This window comes from Pelmatolapia mariae, linkage group LG14 (genome assembly GCF_036321145.2).
Source record: "Pelmatolapia mariae isolate MD_Pm_ZW linkage group LG14, Pm_UMD_F_2, whole genome shotgun sequence".
In the NCBI taxonomy this organism is placed as follows: domain Eukaryota; kingdom Metazoa; phylum Chordata; class Actinopteri; order Cichliformes; family Cichlidae; genus Pelmatolapia; species Pelmatolapia mariae.
This window is the reverse complement of record NC_086239.1, coordinates 1,697,554-1,716,878: the sequence shown is the minus strand read 5'-3', so window position 1 is coordinate 1,716,878 and position 19,325 is coordinate 1,697,554. Positions and strand designations below refer to the sequence as shown.

Here is a 19,325-nt window from a genome sequence, read left to right as displayed (position 1 = left end):
ATAATTTGCAGTTTCTTCTGGCCGGTTTGTACCTTTAGCAGCATTTTCAAATCTTATTTTCTGACTTTTAAAGGCATCAGTAGTTAAATACATCTAGAAATCCAGGGACCAGATCATTTGGGCTGTCAATGATAAAAAAGATGACTCAGATAAAACCATTACCTTTAAGTTTTGTATTGTGTTATGAATCAAGCACACTGCTGCTTCTCCTTAAAAATCCAAAATCTATCACAGTTTAGTTCAGCTCAAACTAAAGTGACGGAGGGAGAGCCCTCGGTCAACAGGAAGTAGAAGATATAACAGGATTCAGCATCAGGACCCATGGAAGGAAGCTGGCTTGTTTTCAGTCCATGCAGCACGTGACAGATTCAATTCAACTTTATTTATACAGCGCCAATCACAACAACAGTCGCCTCAAGGTGCTTTATATTGTGAGGTAGACCCTACAATAATACATACAGAAAAACCCAACAATCATATGACCCCCTATGAGCAAGCACGTTGGCGACAGTGGGAAGGAAAAACTCCCTTTTAACAGGAAGAAACCTCCGACAGAACCAGGCTCAGGGAGGGGCGGGGCCATCTGCTGCGACCGGTTGGGGTGAGAGAAGGAAGACAGGATAAAGACATGCTGTGGAAGAGAGACAGAGAGTCGGATGTGTTGGTTTACACCATAACTCTCCCCACAGCTACTGTGCAGCTCTGTTAAGGTTGGCCAGTCCACACCTCCTGGACTCCTGTTGCTCTTACTTACTAACTGACACTCCCTGTTATGGTGGTCCAACAGAAGCTTCAAATGCTTTAACTATTCATACTTCTACTGTAGTGCTGGGCGATATGGAAAAAATATTTATCACGATATGAATTATTTTATATCACGATAAGGATATATATCACGACATACCACCTGACCTGTGGTCATCTGGAAAGTATGCAGTCTGTAAACAGCGAGTGGAGAGGGTGCAGTCTTTGTTTTGAGTTACCGTAAAGCATGTCGCAAATCCGGGTGCACGTAAAGCAGCACCATGTCGCAAAACCACAAGACGGAGTTTCTTTGCGAAAAATATCATTTTTTTATACTTTATTTTCTCTTGCATAAAGTTCAGAGTATGTATAGTGAGAAGACAACACTAATATATTTGTCACAGGCTATTAAACCCTTTAAGACCTACCATAGAACCAAGTCCGCCAGAGTTTATCTTTACATTTTACATGCTGTAGTGCCATTTGTGGGAGCATTTCAAGTTGCTATACATCAATACAACCATTATAGCCCAAATTTTAATAATATGTATGTTTTGTTTTTTTTTTTAACATATATTTCTAGTTAGAGAAATTTAAGAGGCTTATCACTCAAAACTGTAAATACAAAAAAGTTGCACAAAATAGTTTCCAACCATGAGAAATTTATTTTGAGTGTCGTCATAGTTTTATGTTTGAGATACACTAATTTTTATATACTACAGGAAAAATGAAAATAAATAAATGCAAATTTGCAAGAACACAGCATGTGCATCAAAATAAACTATTTCCAACAGTGTAATTTGACTTCTAAGCATCCCAGAAACGATACAGAAAAGCATAAAGTCAAACATGACTTTTAAAAACACCAACATAGGCTTTGAAGGTAAAAAACAAAATTTTCCGCGAAAATGACATCACTTCCGGTTTCGGACGGGTAATGGCGGACATGCGATAGTTCGCGCTGACTTATATTCCAACGTAGGAAGTGCTATGAACAGCTGATCGGATCGGCAAAGCGTGTTTCTGGAATATTATGTTTTTGTTGCTGCAAGTCTGGAATATTATGTTTTTGTTGCTTGAAGTGCTTTTTATGCAATTTTTGCAAAGCTATATGTGGAAGGAAACCGTGACCTAGGGCAAGCTAATGGAATAAGATGTAAGTACAACTCCTCCGGTTTCATAGGCAAAAAAAATTATTGCGCCACCTTACGTGGTTCCAGTTCTACAGGGATTTAAAAATAGTTAGGCAAAACGGAGTGTGCCTGCTCCGACCGGTTGTAAAGGGTTAATGATATATTTTATGTAATAATTTATAAAATTAGGGTTAGAAACGATAGAAACGGTAGAAGACAAATGGCACGATAGACACTTTTCTATCGTCCACACGATATATATCGTCATATCGCCCAACACTATTCTACTGATATTAAAAGTCACCAGTTCAACTGCTTTTATTGACTAGCCATCAAACCAATTAGCTGCTTCTTACCAATAACCAGCAAACAGTTGAGCTGCTGCTGACAGAAATTCATTCACAGAGCAAAAAGGTTTTTTTTTCCCCACATAGACAAACGGTGAGGGCAACCTGCCTAAAAGAGCGTCAGTCTAGCATCCACTCAGAGTGGAGGGGAAGCATCACAGATCAACAGGTCTGACTGCATTGTTCAGAAATGCTTCCACTGGTCCCTCGACCCCACAGGACTCCAGTTGTTTCTGATTCTAACTTACAGCAAAAATCTAAGAGTGCTGAAGCATTTGGAACAGATAAGGAGTACATAATGACTCATTTCATCATGACTGCTGGCAGCAGCATAGTACAAGGGCTGCAAAGGAAAGGATACTTCTGCACCAAAGCTATAATTCAGCTTTTACCAATCACCATGAAATGTAGTTAAGGGAGGATATTGATTACATATTTTGGCACACAGCAAGTATAATTCTCTTTGGAGAAGGTAAACATTAGTGCTCTGTTTATTCTATAATATAAATCAGTCCAACAGAGCTTGAAACCAGGTTTCACTGCAGCGTTGCATGTTGTGCTTTATAAAAAAGAACTAAAGGAGCACTGCATAAATCACAGTTAATGACACCTGCAGCCCTGTAACGCTCTGCAGTCAGCATCCTGTTACTCACTCTTACATGCAGCTCTTGGTTAGTGTCACTGATTTATACCACAATCCTGATGATGGTAATGACAACAAAGCTGACTTGCACATAACTAAGCAACCAATGTCAGATGTGTCTGTGTAGATTCTCAGTCATCCAGGTCATGGTAGTCTAAGGAAACTGGAAAGATAACAGCTGGACTGTTTAAAGTTTCGTCAAGATCCTTCACCTCTCGTCCAACGTCAGTTCTAAAACCAAACAGTGAAGAGTCCCAGATACATATGGAAGAAGCTGGCTGCTATTAGGACAGAAAGAAAGTCTTAGTTATGCACATTAGCTTAATGCCAATGCAACATTTATGATGACTAAGACTCTATAGGTTCAACAGAGTCATAAATCTCTTTAGCTGGAGAATTAATTTGGTAAGCTAGCCATTCAGCATTTCCACTAAAAGGGCTTCCGTGCAGGAAGTGATTCACAGGTACACATACCAAAGAAAGTTAATCAGATTCAGCACCTTCGATTGGCTTTAAGTTCTCAACTTCAAGGCAATTGATTAAAGCAACTAGCCGCGAGAGGAAAGTTTACCACCCTCCATATGGCAGGGTGGTAAACGCATTAGGTCAGACGTCCACCACCCCTAAACATCAACATCCTCTCCTACCAAAGGGAGAAACCCAGCTGTAGACGTTGCGTGGGGGTGCAGATGTAATCTTTATTTTGTTTAACAAACAAAACAAACCCAAAATATCCATCTGTGTATTTTAGCTTGTATAACCCACAGACGTGAGGCTGAAGAGCTGCACGCCGTTCGTGAGCCGCGAGGTCTAGGCAGTCGGAGCCTAGAGCGTCTGCTCATGTCGGTGACATAGTGATGCACAATGCTTGTAATGTCACACATCTCGAATGTGTCCACATAGGAAGCAACACACAATTTTGCTAGTAACAACATTAGCAACCAAGCTATATTAGCTGAGGAAATCATTTGAAAACAGTCAGCTAAGCTACCAGATAAGCATCAGGAGTCGGATGAATTTGCTAACTGTGGATTTTGCTCCATTAGATGGCTTTCATTCTTATGTATTAGCAGACATGCTAGCATTAGCTAACAGTAGCCAGAAAAACAACAACAAACAAACAAACATCAAAAGGTTAAAACTTTTAAACAACATTATTTACTTGATGCCCAAGTTAACAGCTGGCAGGCTAACACTAGCTTGGTTAAAGTTAACATGAGAGATGGCGAGCAAAATGCTACCTGAAGCCATGTTTTATTGGTTGACTCGTTTGTTTAGTGCTGGGAGTTGGTCATTTGTTGACTTTAGCGATCAGTGAACTCTGCCTTTCTTTCATGGCTGCTGTTGCTCACTGATGATGCTGGGAGCAGAAGCACTGAGTATTTTACCAGGAACTATTTTACCTTTCAAACCTTTCATGTTTACATTGAAATAATGAAAGCACTAAATACTGTATCAAGTTTCCAAAAGTAGCAGTTATCCTGGCAAACCTGATGTAGTCCAGGTAGAGTCCATTCAGCCGTCCATCCTGTCACTCGGTTTTCTGCCTTGGTGACAACATGTTACCCTGCTCAATAAACATCTAAAGGCTCCTGGCTGCAGAGAACCTGCACCAACATAGCCAGAGTAAAGTGCTGTCTCATGTTGTTTCACTGCCTCGATTAAAACACTACAAACACAACAGGGGAGGCTGCCGTCTCTCAGCCACTTACATGACACTGTGAATTTATCCCAACCGAAGCGCACAGTACAAGCCAAAAGTGTTAAGTCATGCACTTAATAACAGGACAGCAATGACTACACATTTTTCCAAGGTGCAACCACTAATGTTCAGGTTTGACAACTATCAACAGCTACACAAACACAAGCTTGAATAAGATAAGAGTCCATCCTGAACCCAGAAAACTGACAGAAAACCCTCACAGTCATGTCAGGAAACAGTTAAATGGAGAATCGTGGTTCATTGAGGAGTTCTAGTCATCTTCATGTGGAAGAAAGTGAGGATGCCTGGTGTGGGGACAAGGGGCTGTCACAAAGGTCTGCTTTACACAGTGGTGTTAGTGAGGCTTCCTTTATCGGTCAAGACAAGTTTACACAGCACTCACAGCTGAATGGAGACACCAGCAAAGCCCAGATGTTCCAGACTGGGCCTCACTATGCTCACTGGATTCATGATCAGCCTTACACATCTGAATGACTTTATGCAGAAAAGCTTAAACTGTTACTTCTTCTTTGCTTTACGTCAGTGCATTATTGATCTTTTATCAAATCCAGCCAGTAGCCAACAAATGTTAGAGCTGAGATAAGCTGTATTGTATAAAATCACAGGAAACACTGTGCGGACAATCATTAAACTGCCTACAATTTGTTGGTTGTATTTTCATATTAATCAAATAAGAACAACACAAAGTTGAGGGACTGGGTTTCCATGACGATCCAAGATAATCTGGGTCAGGTTCCATCTCGTCCGCTCCCAAAGCTCAACACATCTAATTAACAGTCTTAACTTTATCTTAACTTTATCTTTTACAACAGGCTGTTTACTGTTGAAGCCTGCAGCCTATTTATATTTAATTACTTTAGATTTTGTCAAACCAATCACTGAATAACCACAGACCTGTGATCATAAATGCAGCCACAACTCTGAGTTGTATCATTTCTAATACAGCTCGACTCTTCTTTCAACATTTAACGGAGTCAGCTGTGAGTGTTGTCACATCCACAGCTTCTGAGTGTGGGCTCTGACCTCTTTCTGTATAGAAACACCAAACACCGTTGGATTATTCTTTTGGATAATCCAACAATGGAAATGACAAAATTAAGCAATTTATTTTTTAATGAAGGTGTTTAATTTCATTAAACAGACTTAATGTTAACTGACTGTCCTGACACTGGATTAAAGCAGAGCTACTTTGTGTCAGATAAAGAAGAAAAGCACATTTTCATTAATGTGTCAGTCTCTGTGTTATTGTGTTAATGTCTTTCATGGCAGCGACGTGCTATCGAGTAAGGATGAACTCATCTGTGTATCAGAGATGTTGCCTAGAAATATCAGACAACGCAGCGATAACTTGTAGAATAATTTATCTATTTATGTGCTTGTAGCTAACGCCTGAAGGCCGAGGAGATGCAGATTTAAAAGGAGTTTTCTGGAAGGTTATATTTCCTCAGCATTGTGTTGGTGACAGTTCTCCCTCACAGGATAGATACACCCTCTGATGCCTGTTGTACTGCTTCAGCCTCCTTACCAAAAGTAGGTCTTCACGTGCTCTTGGATCAACACCCACGTCTCCCCAAAGTCGTCCGATTTCCACAGCTAGAAAGGCAGGAGAGGAGAGAGGGTGTAAGGAGAGAGCAGGAGGAGGAAGGGGAGAGGAGGAGGAGGAGAAGAGGGGGATGGTGCACTGTAAAAATGTAGGTCAAGCTCATTCCTTCGTTTTGGCTCCAGCACACATGTAAAGGAGAACACTGGAGAGACGTTTGCCACTGTTATGTTTGAACTCAGGAGAGCTACAGAAGCTATGATGCAAGGACATCACTTCCTGTCCCGGTTAGAATATCCTGCATGTGAATTTCTGAATCGAACAAGCGACGAGTACTTCATATCACGCACACGTGCAAGAAACAGTCACGATTTCAGCCTTCGTTTTAGGATTTTAAAAATCCCGAGGAACAGTCGGTGAATGCTTTGGAAACACCAAAGCATTCACCGACTCATAAAATACTCATAAACTATGGTTACTGTGGCAGCAGCAGCCTAACTGAGTGTTCAGATACGTCCCAAGTTATTTACCTGGCATACACTTTTCTACACGTTTCCACAGAGCTGTTAGACATTTGTAAGGAAGACACCGTCCTTCTGTTTGTATCAAAATATGTAGAATACTATCAATAACTGCATTTTTATCAGTAAGCACCACAAGTATTCACATAAGGAATAATAAAATCCATCAAGTCCACATTGTGTGAATATTCAGTGCAGAAAGGCTTCATGAAATGTTTTACTACACATGCACATGACTGGATAGCTGAAGTCATTTGAATGCAAACCTACAGTCATTTAATCAGGTCAAATTTTGGCTGTAACAGGGAGTCAAACTCACACTACAAATGCTTCATCATATCTACAAGCACCACTCAGTAAAAAGTGTGCAGCTATCGCTGAGGCTTCATACTAAACAAAGTGCGTCATTCTTTTAAACACACAGCACTGTAAAGTCAGAGCATCGCTTTACCTGTTTGTTTGGATGGGAGCCGTCGTAGCCGAGCACCAGGTTGGCTCGTCTGCTGTGGAGCAGCAGGTCGGTGGGTTTGAAGGGGAGGGAGAAGCCCTGGACGTTCCTACAGAAGTCAAAGGCGTTCCAAAGGTAGTTGTTGGTAGAGTCCACAAACAGGTACTGAGGAGGCAGACAACAAACAGAACCCTTAAATAATAAATCTGACAAATCCTAGAAAGGTTTTCTTTGAGGGGAAACAAAGTTTAAGGTCTATTAGGCTGACTTTGTACAAACTCAGCTCCGAAGAAACGTTGGGAAACGTTTTATTAGGAACAAAATGCAATGATTGACAAGCTTAAGCCCGTGTTTACTTCACCATCGGGCACCAAGGTTTAATCCTTAAAAAAGTATCAGTGAAGAAAACGAGTTTGCAACATAAAATCATGAAGAGCAGCGGACTCAAAAGAATCAGCTGATGGTGCCTTTCCAGATGTGGACGCTACCAGTTCCACAGCCACTGATTTTAAACTGAACACTGATAACACTCCTGATGGTCCCACCACATTCACACAAGGATTCGTCGTTGCATGATTCAGATTTTACCTGCACGATGTGTCCCAGTTACTTCCTGACAGTTAATGCAGTGCTGCCTGAAGTCTGCCTCTTTGATACGCTCTTTTTAGACCTGATGTTACCGATCTGCTGACAGTTAACTTAATTAGTTTCAACATGTTACTCCAGCTGTTTCCTTTTAGTAACAGTTACTTTTCCAGCTTTTTGTTGCCTCTTTCCCAACTTCTTTTGGGAATGTGTTGCTGTATGAGCTCATATTTTTCTTAAAATTGTACTTTTTCTGTTCAGATATTTGGATGTTTGCTGAGTTTTTCAGCTCTACTTGACAGAACAGTTCAGCTCCACCAAAAGACGACCAGTGACAAATCCACAGACACTGAGATATGTGCAGGAGGAGAAGCTGGATTAGTTTCCACAATTCTACCATTGGATCTTAAATTTCCCATAATGCAACCAAAAGCTTTATTTCATACCTGACAGTATACAGCTGACATCACAATGTGTGCTGTGTAGAATACATACAGGAAACTTTCCACTTGTCTCTCGTGTAAATACGGATCAATGGGACCAGACTCACCCTCCTGTTGTCTGCAGGGCTGTGGTAGAACTGCGAGATGACCTGCTTGCTGCCGTCCTTCATCTTAGCCCCCGAAAACTTGAACTTGTGTGAGACGGGTATGAAAGTGGTGCCGTAGTCATAGGACACGTAGACCTGAAGACAACAAGGGAGGTATGAATGCCTGCACCCGGCGGTCCCTGAGAAAAGGCCTGGATTATATTTTTTTTAATCAAAAAATTCACTCGGCAAACTGCAAATTCTGCCATTTTAAAAACACTAATCTGAAAGGTCTGCAGGTCTTAATGCTCAATTCCGATTTTTGATCAAATCCGATTTTTTTGGCTGCTTCTTCACACTACAAATAAAATGTGATGCGCTCTAGTGTGAACCCTCAAAGCGGCCCGCATGGGCAAAAGAAGACGTCACACACAACGCGCTCTGTTTAGACTAGGGCTGGGCGATATGGCCTAAAATCCATATCACGGTATAATTTGAAGCATGTGCAGTAACAACATATATCGCGATATATTCTTTTCTTCTGTATAACGTATTTTACACACTATAAGGCGCACTTAAAATCCTTTAATATTCTCAAAAATCGACAGTGTGCCTTATATATGAATTCTGGTTGTGCTTACTGACCTCTAATCGATTTTATGTGGTACACGGCGCTCAAACATCTGTCAAAAATGTTTTAGTACGACTTTGGTAAGCTATGAAGCCGCACCGCTTGATGGATTGTCGGAGCATTACGGCTACCGTAGTCAGGAGCCTCGCTGAGTAATCTGGGTCCTAAACTCCGTCATCTTCAGGTCCCAAAGTCAAATAAACACTGCGGCATCACTGAGAGTTAAAAACTGTCTAAATTCTTTCATCTTTAATAAAATGATCAGCGTTGCTGCTTTACCAGGTGTAACAATTAAGTTTAACATCCAGGCATCCAAGAAAACAGAATTTATTACATTTAACAGAGTTAGCAGGAAGTTAGCTCGCTAGCTTCCACCTAAACATGATATAGCATGTTCTGACTGAGAGATTTCTGAAACAAATTCAAACGTACAGCTCTGCTATCACTTCCAACATAAATGAAGACAGAAAACTAAACAGCAGTGATGTTTGTAGGGTTACTGAAGTTGGGCTAGCTGGTATATAATGATGTGCTACGTGATCGCTAGCAAAACAGCTACTTCAGCATAACATTAGCACAGTGAAGCTGAAGGATGGCCGCTAACCTTTTTCCACTCGATTACAGTTAACGTGAAGGTTCCCGATGGTTAGGGACAAATGCAATCTCATGGCAGGATGCTGTAAACGGACCAAACTTCAGTCAGGAGAACAACTGAGATAATCCATCCACAATACGAGGTTAGTCATTAATATACTGCAACAACACGGGAATAGAGCAGCTGCCAGAGAATTCAGCATTAATGAATCAATGGTAGGGAAGTGGAGGAAGCACAGTTTTTGGTTTTCCTCATCTTCCAAAAGTGCTTCATCTCTTTGCTATTACTGTCGCCCGGCATAATTTGCAGATGATGTTGTTTGCAGCCGCTGCAATGCTTTCGACCAAAACAGGAGCAGCTTGATGACACCATCAACATGCACTATCGCGGTAGAGCGGTATAGTCAAACTCTCTACCGTTGGCCAAATTTATATCGTTTCTACCGTATACCGTTTATACCGCCCACCCCTGGTTTAGACCCACACCAAACAGTATTGTTTGACTGATGGCCTTAATATAAAGACTTGTTTCGGACTTTACGTTTCCCAATTTTGCTTTAAGTTATAAAGTTATTTTGTTATTTACATTTGGCCTAATAATGATCCTTATTGCTGTTTTAGAGAGGAGCGGTGCTTCAAAGGATAGTTGCAGATTTCTGTCAGAATCTGCAGATTATACAAATAAAATGTTCATGTTTCTCCAACGTTGTCTTCCCAACAGTTTCACTGGATGGCCAGGAAGCGTTCACCATGTCTTCTCCGGTGCTGATAATTGGCGTCTGTCTTGTGTCAGTGACATAAAAGACGGATTTAATGCGACATGACCATTCAAACAGCAGTCGCTTTCTAAGACATCAGATATGTATCGGATTCAGGACCACATACAAAAGTGACCCAGGTCGGATTTGTGCCGTTCACACTGTCATACCATGATCGGATATGAGTCGCATAGGGTCAAAAAAGTCGGATTTGATGCGCTTTCGCCTGCAGTGTGAACGTAGCTTTTGTGATCCACAGTTTCAAGGAAGACAAATTTCTGCGCCTGCTGTGTGTTGGAGAGGATGAAGGGGTTCATTAATGACTGAGAAACAAGAAAACCAAAAATAAGAAAATATCTACCACATGTCCTTAAACACAGAGTTTCTCAGCTGTGTATTTAGGAACCTTTAGACGTCCTAAATTTAAACAAAGCCTTGTTTCAATCTAACCCTGTTTGCTATCTTAAAGTAATGCATCACACTCATAATAGCTAACTCCATAATAATAATTTCCTGAGGTACAGCAGTAACTTACTGGGGACGGTTAATCATTAAAGTTAAAGCTCTGCTCATTTCATCTGTGAGCACACGTGGACACCACAGTGCCAACTTAAATCCAAAGGTAGACCATCTGTGTGCTGTTAGCATCCTTCAAAAGCACTGTGGTGGAAAATCATGTGAAAACCAGAGCCATGCATCGCTGTTCCTTAACACAGACTGTATTTTGTTACCTCCTTTCGACAAGCAAGAACGCCGACATGTGAGACATGACCGCTGTATCCAAAAATGAAAACAATCCATTATAACTAACAGAAAAGCATTAAATGTCCTCAGGAGACAGTTTGGCATTTAAAAGCAGAGCCCTGTGCTTGTCGGTGTGTGAGATAGGCCATAATTAAAAAATGTTCATTTTCATTTAAGGCTTTATGCCCCAATTAAAAACTCTGTGGCATCTTTAAAGGACAAGTGTTACTGGTTGGCTGCAGAGCCTTTCAGTGTTTGTAAATGGTGACGTGTGCTTGGTGGGTGAAGATGAACTGAATGCAGACACGCAGCATCTCCTTGTAGAAAACTCAGCATACATGTGAAAGGAAGTCTAAAGGTGCGAAACTCTGTCTGCACTCTACATGCCCCAGACATTTCAAAGCAAACGTGTTAAACTGATGTACGACCTTCAGTCACACGCAACTAAACCTGAAGTCATGAAAAATGAGGGGACCAACGCCTCCGCTGTAACCACAACGTTAGCTTGTGTTTGGCCACAGCAAGAGGTCAAAGGTCCCATGTCACATATGTAACACTACCATATTAAATCCCTGAGTTGATGGAGAGATGACAGAATCTGTCTTTTAACAGTCTGGTTGCCTCCATGCTGCCTGTGCACACGCTAATACTCCTAACATGATATCTACTGAAATAAGAGAGCTTTGCAGCGGTTTATCTTTATTAACTCTGACAGTGACTTTGAAGCCGGAATCATTTCAGCCCAGTTTGTCTGCTTTGTGTCACAGGGCATCTTCAGAAACCAGACTGTGTATTTGTGAGAGTCAGCTTTTCTGGATTTGAACAAAAAGACGTTTATTTGGATTGTGTGTGTGTTTCCTTTCACTTTCACCAGAACACAAGAAGAACTGCAGTGACATGAAAACAAGCTTAATTCAAAACACAACCTCGCATATGCATTTTGAGCAATTTCAGAGAATAATGGAAATTAAACACATTTTTAATAAATAACAGCCAATAATCTATAAACCTGTGCTATCAGTATTTACAATTTTGGCTTTAGACACTTTGCAATCACTGGGGAAAAAATCCGTTTGAGACTATTTTTTAAAACTATTATTTATATTTCCCTCTGGCTCTGACAGCACACGGACACAAATCCTCGTAACCACAGTAATGTCTGGTCAGTGGCCATTATCCTCACATAGCTGTGCTTGGTAAGTAGTGAGCATGGAGGAAATATTCAATGCTGAGGTCCTAACTGTCTACCAGCAGTTCAGCTAGCTGGCCTAGACTGCAGGTCAACATGAAGGTGTTTGAGTAATAACTGCATCGGTCATTATTCCAACCAGCTATATAAGGTTGATGGTTCTGCCCAACATGGTCACTGTTAAGGACTGGCATGATGAGATAAATCTTTCTGAGGAATACAGAACAACATCCATCCCATAATGAGACAAAACAAATGCAGGGACAGAGAACTCTTCTTTTTTTGTCCACATGCAAACCCTTTTTAGGCCCAGTCCACACATGCATGTGTGGACTGGGCCTAAAAAGAGCCCAAAACAAAAACTCTCACAAGCGAAGGAAAAGCAGTATTCCCCTCAGCTCTCCGTCTGAAAGTGCTCAGTCATCCCAGGAAGTGAAAACAGAAGCGGCGTGCTGTTTAATGACTGTGTTTGAGGCTTTCAGTTTCTTTTTTCTGTGTGTGTGTGTGTGTGTGTGTGTGTGTGTGTGTGTGTGTGTGTGTGTGTGTGTGTGTGTGTGTGTGTGTGTGTGTGTTGAGGTAGCAGATGGGACCGATTAATGTGTAGCTCAACACTTGTACCATCATGAGAAACATGTTAAACAAGTGTGAACACAAACCTTCTGCCACGCTGCTAATTTACACAGACAGTTTACAGACTGGGATTTAACTGGAAAACCAGGCCTGAGACTAACCTGAACACTGTATGAGGCTACTGGAAATAATCCTGGGCTTTCTGGTTTTAGTATTGCCAGGTTTCCTACCCTACATGTTACATGCATGGATGTTTTCAGGCGTACTTACCGAGCTGGTTTTGGACCCAGTGGTTCCTGCACTGTCTCGAGCCAAGGCTACAATGACATTACTCTTCTCTCCTGCCCAGTGGACGACCATCTGGTTGTGAGAGTCATTCAGGTTGGCCTGCAGAAAAAAAAAAGTGAACATAAGGTGCAAGAAAACCTTACCAATCTGAAATTTAAATGGGCTGAAATATCCACCGATGACACGGATACAGAGCTGTGACGGGACTGAAGGTCGGTTTGGAGGCTTTTCTCTTTAATAAGTAAAATAATCATTTAAAAATTTACTGAAGTTCTCTTTGTCTGATATTAAAATTTCTTTGAATATTAGAAACAAAAAAATGTGACAAATATGCAAAAAACTGAAATGAGGAAATTGAAAAGGGGCCATGATTTCAAAAGCTTTCCCCTCACCCGGTCACAGCAGAGTTCATCCTCCCCACCATCACCAGTGCTGCTAACAGGGCCTGTTTGCTGAGGTCCACTCTCCGATACTGTAGAGGGTTTACCTCACAGTATATAAGGAGACAGCTGTGGTTGTGAAGTGGCGCTATGCACAGAGCTGACCCAAGCTAACAGCTAACTGCACCAGCAGTGAGGCCCCTAAAAACACCTGAAAGTACTCACCACTCACTTCTGTCCGTGTGTTAAAGCGATCAGCTGTAACTATACAAACCTAAATGAATTATTGAGATAAATATGTTAACAGACCAGTTTAACCACAGCCTGTGTCAGAGCGTGGGCCACATTCATGCACGTTGTGACTGTTTGCAAGTAGATCGTAACACCGCTGCTTAAGGCCCCATAAAGGCTCAGGACAGCTGTAGTCATATATTAGGGTACCCATTTGCACAGGCTGGTGAGAACACCATTGTTTTTATCCCTGTGGACACGTGGCACTCGAGGAGACGGATGACTTTAACACAGTATCCTGATCTGCTGACAGTCACAAAGATGGATGCAGACATTTCTTCAGGCCAGCATATGGTTTGAATCTGAGGCGCTGAATCAAAGCCAGGCACAAACTCAACGTCTCTGACTCCTCACACCGAACACCGACTTTCTGTCTTCGGCGGCCGGACTGTCAAACGATGCAAAAAGATAAGGATCAACGGAGCTCCCAGATCTGAAGCCGCTTCCCAGTTTTATGACAACTCGGTAAGGAATTCAAACAAACCAGGCCGTGACCTGAGATAACCCCAGGCTGTTGAGCCCGCGTCTGTCAGAACATTTCCAAAAATGAGACAAATCACATTTAATCTCTGAATCCAGATACGCCGTGCACAATCTGAATGATTTATTTAGCAACAACATCAAAGTAGCACACGTCAATATTTCATGGGAAAAACTGGCCCATGTGTCATTCAACGGGAGTCACCGGGCTGATAGTCTCCGTTTGTAACACACTGGAGTTATTTATATGTATTTATTTGTATTTAACAAAGAGTCAGTTTCCAAAAATGTATTTTGGCCACTCCTGACATGGATCTGCATCTTTGCAAAGGCTGCTAACAGTCATCACAGCACACCAGCTGATCTGCTGTTCTCATCATTTCAACTGACAGCAGAGCAAACTGCAGCTGCAGAAGAAAAGGACGCAAGAGAAGCAACAGGGGGGAAGCCCCGCCCCGTAGCAACACACAACCACAAAGCAGATTCAGATTCCACCAGTTTAACCAGTCTAGCATCCACTGGGTGTTTTGGAAGGTTTTTGCAATTGTTTCTTTTAATAACCTTGTAGCAGGACGGCGGTCTGTCGTCGTGTCTGCTGCCACCGTGTTTGAAGAAGGGACAAAGTGTTTGTCTGTGGTCACACAGGTGCAGGACCACCGTCCTAAGGACAGTCAGTCCAGAGGAAAAACTGGCCAGTGCACGTCACAAACTTCAGGACACGCCTGAAGTTCTGCTCTGCGAGTCACTGTCAGGACAGTGAAGCTACTCGTGATTTTTCATCCTCTCTGTCCGTGGATCTCAAAGTAAGGCGCTTTGGGCTTGAGCACAACCATCCATCACAATTCTTTCGTGCTTTTTGGGAACACTGTGGACAGCAGGACGGTGTGTGTGGAAGCACGTTTAAAATAAAGTGCAGAGGGCCTGTTCGTGGTGCTGAAAGGACACCCAGCGAGACGGCGTGTCTGAACGGTTTCTTGGAAGACGTTGCGGCAGCGTGGCACAGAGGACGGAGCTGCAGCACAGAGCAAAGCACGCTTTTCTTTTACTCCATAAACATCTGGCTGATCGTGCTCCAGCAGTGCGTCTGCACAGGACCGACCAATAACTCGCTTTAACACATACTCCATCTCCTTCGGTGCACCTCACGTCGCGCCTGGATCAATGATAAAACAAACAGGCAATTTCATCTCTTTCTTTGTCGCTGGCTCTCTCTGCTTTCCTCTTCTCATCTTTTATTGATGATGTTAAGAAGGGCCCGGCTGCCTGAAGGGCTCCGTTTTGCTTCAAAGGCCTTTCCCTGCATTTTTCTAGCAGTTCTCAGTGAGGAGCAAACAACAAGTATCGCTGTCAGCTGTGATCAGACACGACCCTCTACCCAGTCTGCCGCCACCGCCGCAACAACGGCGAGGACGACGATGCCAAAAAGGTAAAATTATGACTGCACGAGGGACTTGGGCCTAATGAAATATTCAGCCTGGGACTTTTCAGCAGTAAAGAGCGACTGCTGGCAGTGTAGCCCGCACTGCCGCGCCTCACGTGCTGTTAATATTCACACGTCTGTGCCAGTGTTCGACGGCATTCTGCCAAATGCAGCGATACTAATATCTCCACCTACAGCGGTCTAAAAAATCTATAGAGTGATGCAGCAACAAGGCTCGCTGTGCGGTTAAGGGGGCGGCCTCGAAAGGCAGGATGTACGAGGATAGATTTGTCCTTTAGCATAATTTAACCAGAAAACAGCAGAACAGATGTGCTGTATGTCGCCAGCAAGACACAAATTTAACCTTTTCCTGATGTAAGGTCCAACAAAGGGCCGACTATGAGGCGCTGCGACGCAGTCAACTTCACTGAGACCCGCTTTAGTCATCTCCTCCTCCTCTCTGTCTTCTTCAGCGTGCCTCCCTCAGGTAAAAGTCCGGGCTGTGTCTGGAGCCGAGGTGTTGCAGCGATAAATCTGTATTTTTGGCATCGCTGGTCCCTGTGAGGGGGTGAAGGGGCTCTCGGGACGGACACATGAATCCAGAGAGCAGCGATGAGTCCAGAGATAAATATTATCTGTCAGGTTGCAGCAAATTGCAGGAAGACCGTCAACACTGCGGGTGGTCCCGCCATGGGTGATTACTGCTGTGCAGCTCCACTGCACATGTCGCACCCACCACAACGACAACAACATGTGTACCGTATACACTCCCAGCAACACAGCATATTTGTTCCAAGCTGCATGAAGTGGTGGTGAACCCCTGCAGAGATCTGGCTTTGTGGTTCAGGCTCAGCTGACCGTAACGTGACCCGTCACGCACGCTTCACGTGGCTGATAGATCAGGGCTTCAACAGGCATATTTGAGGGTTCCCAGAAACTCACAGTAAAATGTTTTTATAGTGTTTTTTAAGACACGCCGATCCCTCCACAGAGACCCCCCCCACTGCCATTTCACCGCATGTACAGCCGCACTGTTTACCTCCAGCTGAGATGGTGGAGATCGCCGTTGATCTGACTCTGCGACAGGAAGTCCAACAATTTACACCAGGCTACAAAAATGTTGTGGAGCTGCCAGCCGACTGATTACACGTGAGCGGGCTGCAGTCTCGAGAGAACTTCATGCAAGCTTTAAAAATTCTTATGGCTTCAGTGCTGACACTTAAGCACCTTTTTACACAACAAGAACGTTGCTAATTGGGCAGCTCCGTTTCCCACGGTTACACAAAATAAAAGCCTCGCTTCTAATCTGACCCATGTCAGTTTTCGGGGTTAGCGGTAAGAGTCGTCATAACTGTTGCGGTCACTCTGTCGTTGCCCTGCTGTAGCTCTGCTGACGGTGGGGGCGCACAGATTTACTCCCCCAGCTTTCTGCAACACTAATGAAGAGGATTTATATTCAGTACCCACCTTTTACCCCACCCACCGCCATAGCTTCATTGGATGTTTGTCATACTCAATAGCACTTGCTGTTACCATGGTTACCATGGTTACCATGGACTTAAGTTTTAACATTTTTTTTAATTGTAGGATTTTGTCCTTTTAAAGAAAGCAGTAATATTTCATAGGAATAGTCCGTGTCATGTTTTTGTCCTACAGGACATTGCGTAGAAACAGCTGATGGTAAGTCTCCTGCTCAGTTCCAGTTCGTATCTGTCCAAGAAACAAAAACACCGTCAGCACTGCCTCAGAGTTTTGACAAGGGGGCAAGCTGTAGCTTAGTAACAGCAGAAAAGAGACATCCCATCTTTATGTTGTTATTTAGGACACTGATGAAGCCGCCCTGAGGTCAGTGAAATGTCACGACTCACTGCCTGTCCTGTTTTTTCTTCCTCATTGCAACACGGCCGGCAGTCCTGAAGCGTGGAGCTCCTTAAATGCTCGCTTCCATCAATCTTTCTGACAGTTGTGTAGCCACTTTTTGTGGGATGGAGAGGAGAGGGCGTCGCAAGCAGCCATCAGGGGAACTGTACTGCAGCGCTCCTCGTCTCAGTGTTTCGCAGACAATACGTGATGTTTTCCATATTTAACCCTCCACATTCTGTGAAACAGGATCCAGTAAAACCAGCAAACCAAATCATCGTAACGTGCAGAAGGGAAGGAGCTCACGCTTCTCATCAAGCTCCAGCGCTCCAAGGTGAAACCCTGAGAGCTAACAGACCGGAGCAGCTCCGTCACTCACCCTGCAGCATGAAGCACCAGGTTAACATCAGCACTGTAACGCTTTACTCACACTGCAAACCAGCGTTTGAATCAGACTGTGCTACTATTACCAGAGCTGTGTTTAATAAGCAGAACCAGATGCATCTTCATTTATTCCAGAACCACTTCTTACTCATGCCTACATTAGGATTTGGGTGGGTTAGCAGAGATGATGAGCACGCTCCAGAGGTCTGTTGAGCTCAGTCACTTTTTAAAATAAGGCCCCAAAATCATCCAACTCAAGTGACAACACTCACAGACACCCATAAGGCTTCAACTTTGTTTTCCTCATATTCCACAATACTCTGAACAACCTGGATTTACTGCAGCTGCTGCTGAAATTCATTCTTTACATTATCCACACATATATACTAGGGGTGCAACGATACTCGTATCGATATTGAACCGTTCGATACAGTGCTTTCAGTTCAGTACGCATATGTATCGAACAATACAAAATTTTTTATTTATTTTATCAACTTTTCTTCTGACGATGCTGTCTGTGTTGAGCGCTCAGTGGATCTGCGTTTGACTACTCCGCCTAGGCTGCACTGTTGAGCGCAGATCCACTGAGCGCAGCGCAAGGTAGCGAGGCAGAAGCTATGCTCATTGCAACATGGCAACTACCCCAACGCTACTCGAAATTGAACCTCCCCCACCCTCATTCAGACCTGGCCTTTGGACCTATTTTGGTCTTCATGTGAAGTATGACCCTGAAGGTAAGCGCGTCATGGACAAAAGTAAAACAGTATGTTGGATGTGCCACGCTAAAACATACCCTCTTAGATGAACCTTGGCTAGATGTAGAACAAGCACTTTGCAATAATCTAGAGATTTCAGATCTACCATTTATCAGCTCAAACATTCAACGACATGAATGCTTCAAAAGCGTCAACATTAGCTCTTCTCTGACAGCGTGGTGGGAGTTTCTGAAGTTGACAGAGTCTTCATTAATCCCATGCAAACGTACACCTATCTGGAACAACCCTGACATATTACAAAACAATAATATGATAAACTTTTCAGATTGGAGTGGTAAAGGAATCAAATATTTAGAACATATACTAGAAGGAACAGAATTTATTTCATTTGACAGACTAGTTACACAATATGGGATCAACAAGAAAAGATTTTTAGAATATCAACAAATTAAATCCATAGTAAAAAAGAGATTTAAACCGGGTCAAGTTGAACTACAAACACCACCAAGTGTGGTTCATTTTCTTGCTCTTAAAACCCCCAAATTACTATCCAAAATATACAGAATGCTTTCTAAAATAGATGAATCAATATCACTTCCTATTGCAAAATGGGAAGCGGATTTATCAGTTAACTTAGACCAAAACTTCTGGTCTCAGATTTGCTTAAAAACCTTTCATCTAATTAGAAATCCCAGTCTTCAATTAATTCAATACAAAATACTACATAGAGTGCACTATACAGGTCATCGGATGTTCAAGATGGGCTTTACGTCTACCAACAACTGCTCACACTGCCAAACCAACTCA

General features: G+C 42.8%; 1 protein-coding gene across 2 annotated transcripts in view; it reads right to left on the bottom strand.

The window, feature by feature from the left end:
* The window catches only part of sorl1 (sortilin-related receptor, L(DLR class) A repeats containing), an 83,356-nt gene that overhangs the window by 47,087 nt on the left and 16,944 nt on the right, over positions 1-19,325 (bottom strand). For both annotated transcript variants that reach the window (XM_063493010.1, XM_063493012.1), the window contains exons 2-5: positions 12,970-13,086; positions 8,235-8,369; positions 7,103-7,264; positions 6,116-6,183 (exon numbers count right to left, since the gene is read on the bottom strand). In XM_063493010.1, the coding sequence (XP_063349080.1) occupies positions 6,116-6,183; positions 7,103-7,264; positions 8,235-8,369; positions 12,970-13,086 (482 nt within the window). The remainder of the gene's footprint in view (positions 1-6,115; positions 6,184-7,102; positions 7,265-8,234; positions 8,370-12,969; positions 13,087-19,325) is intronic.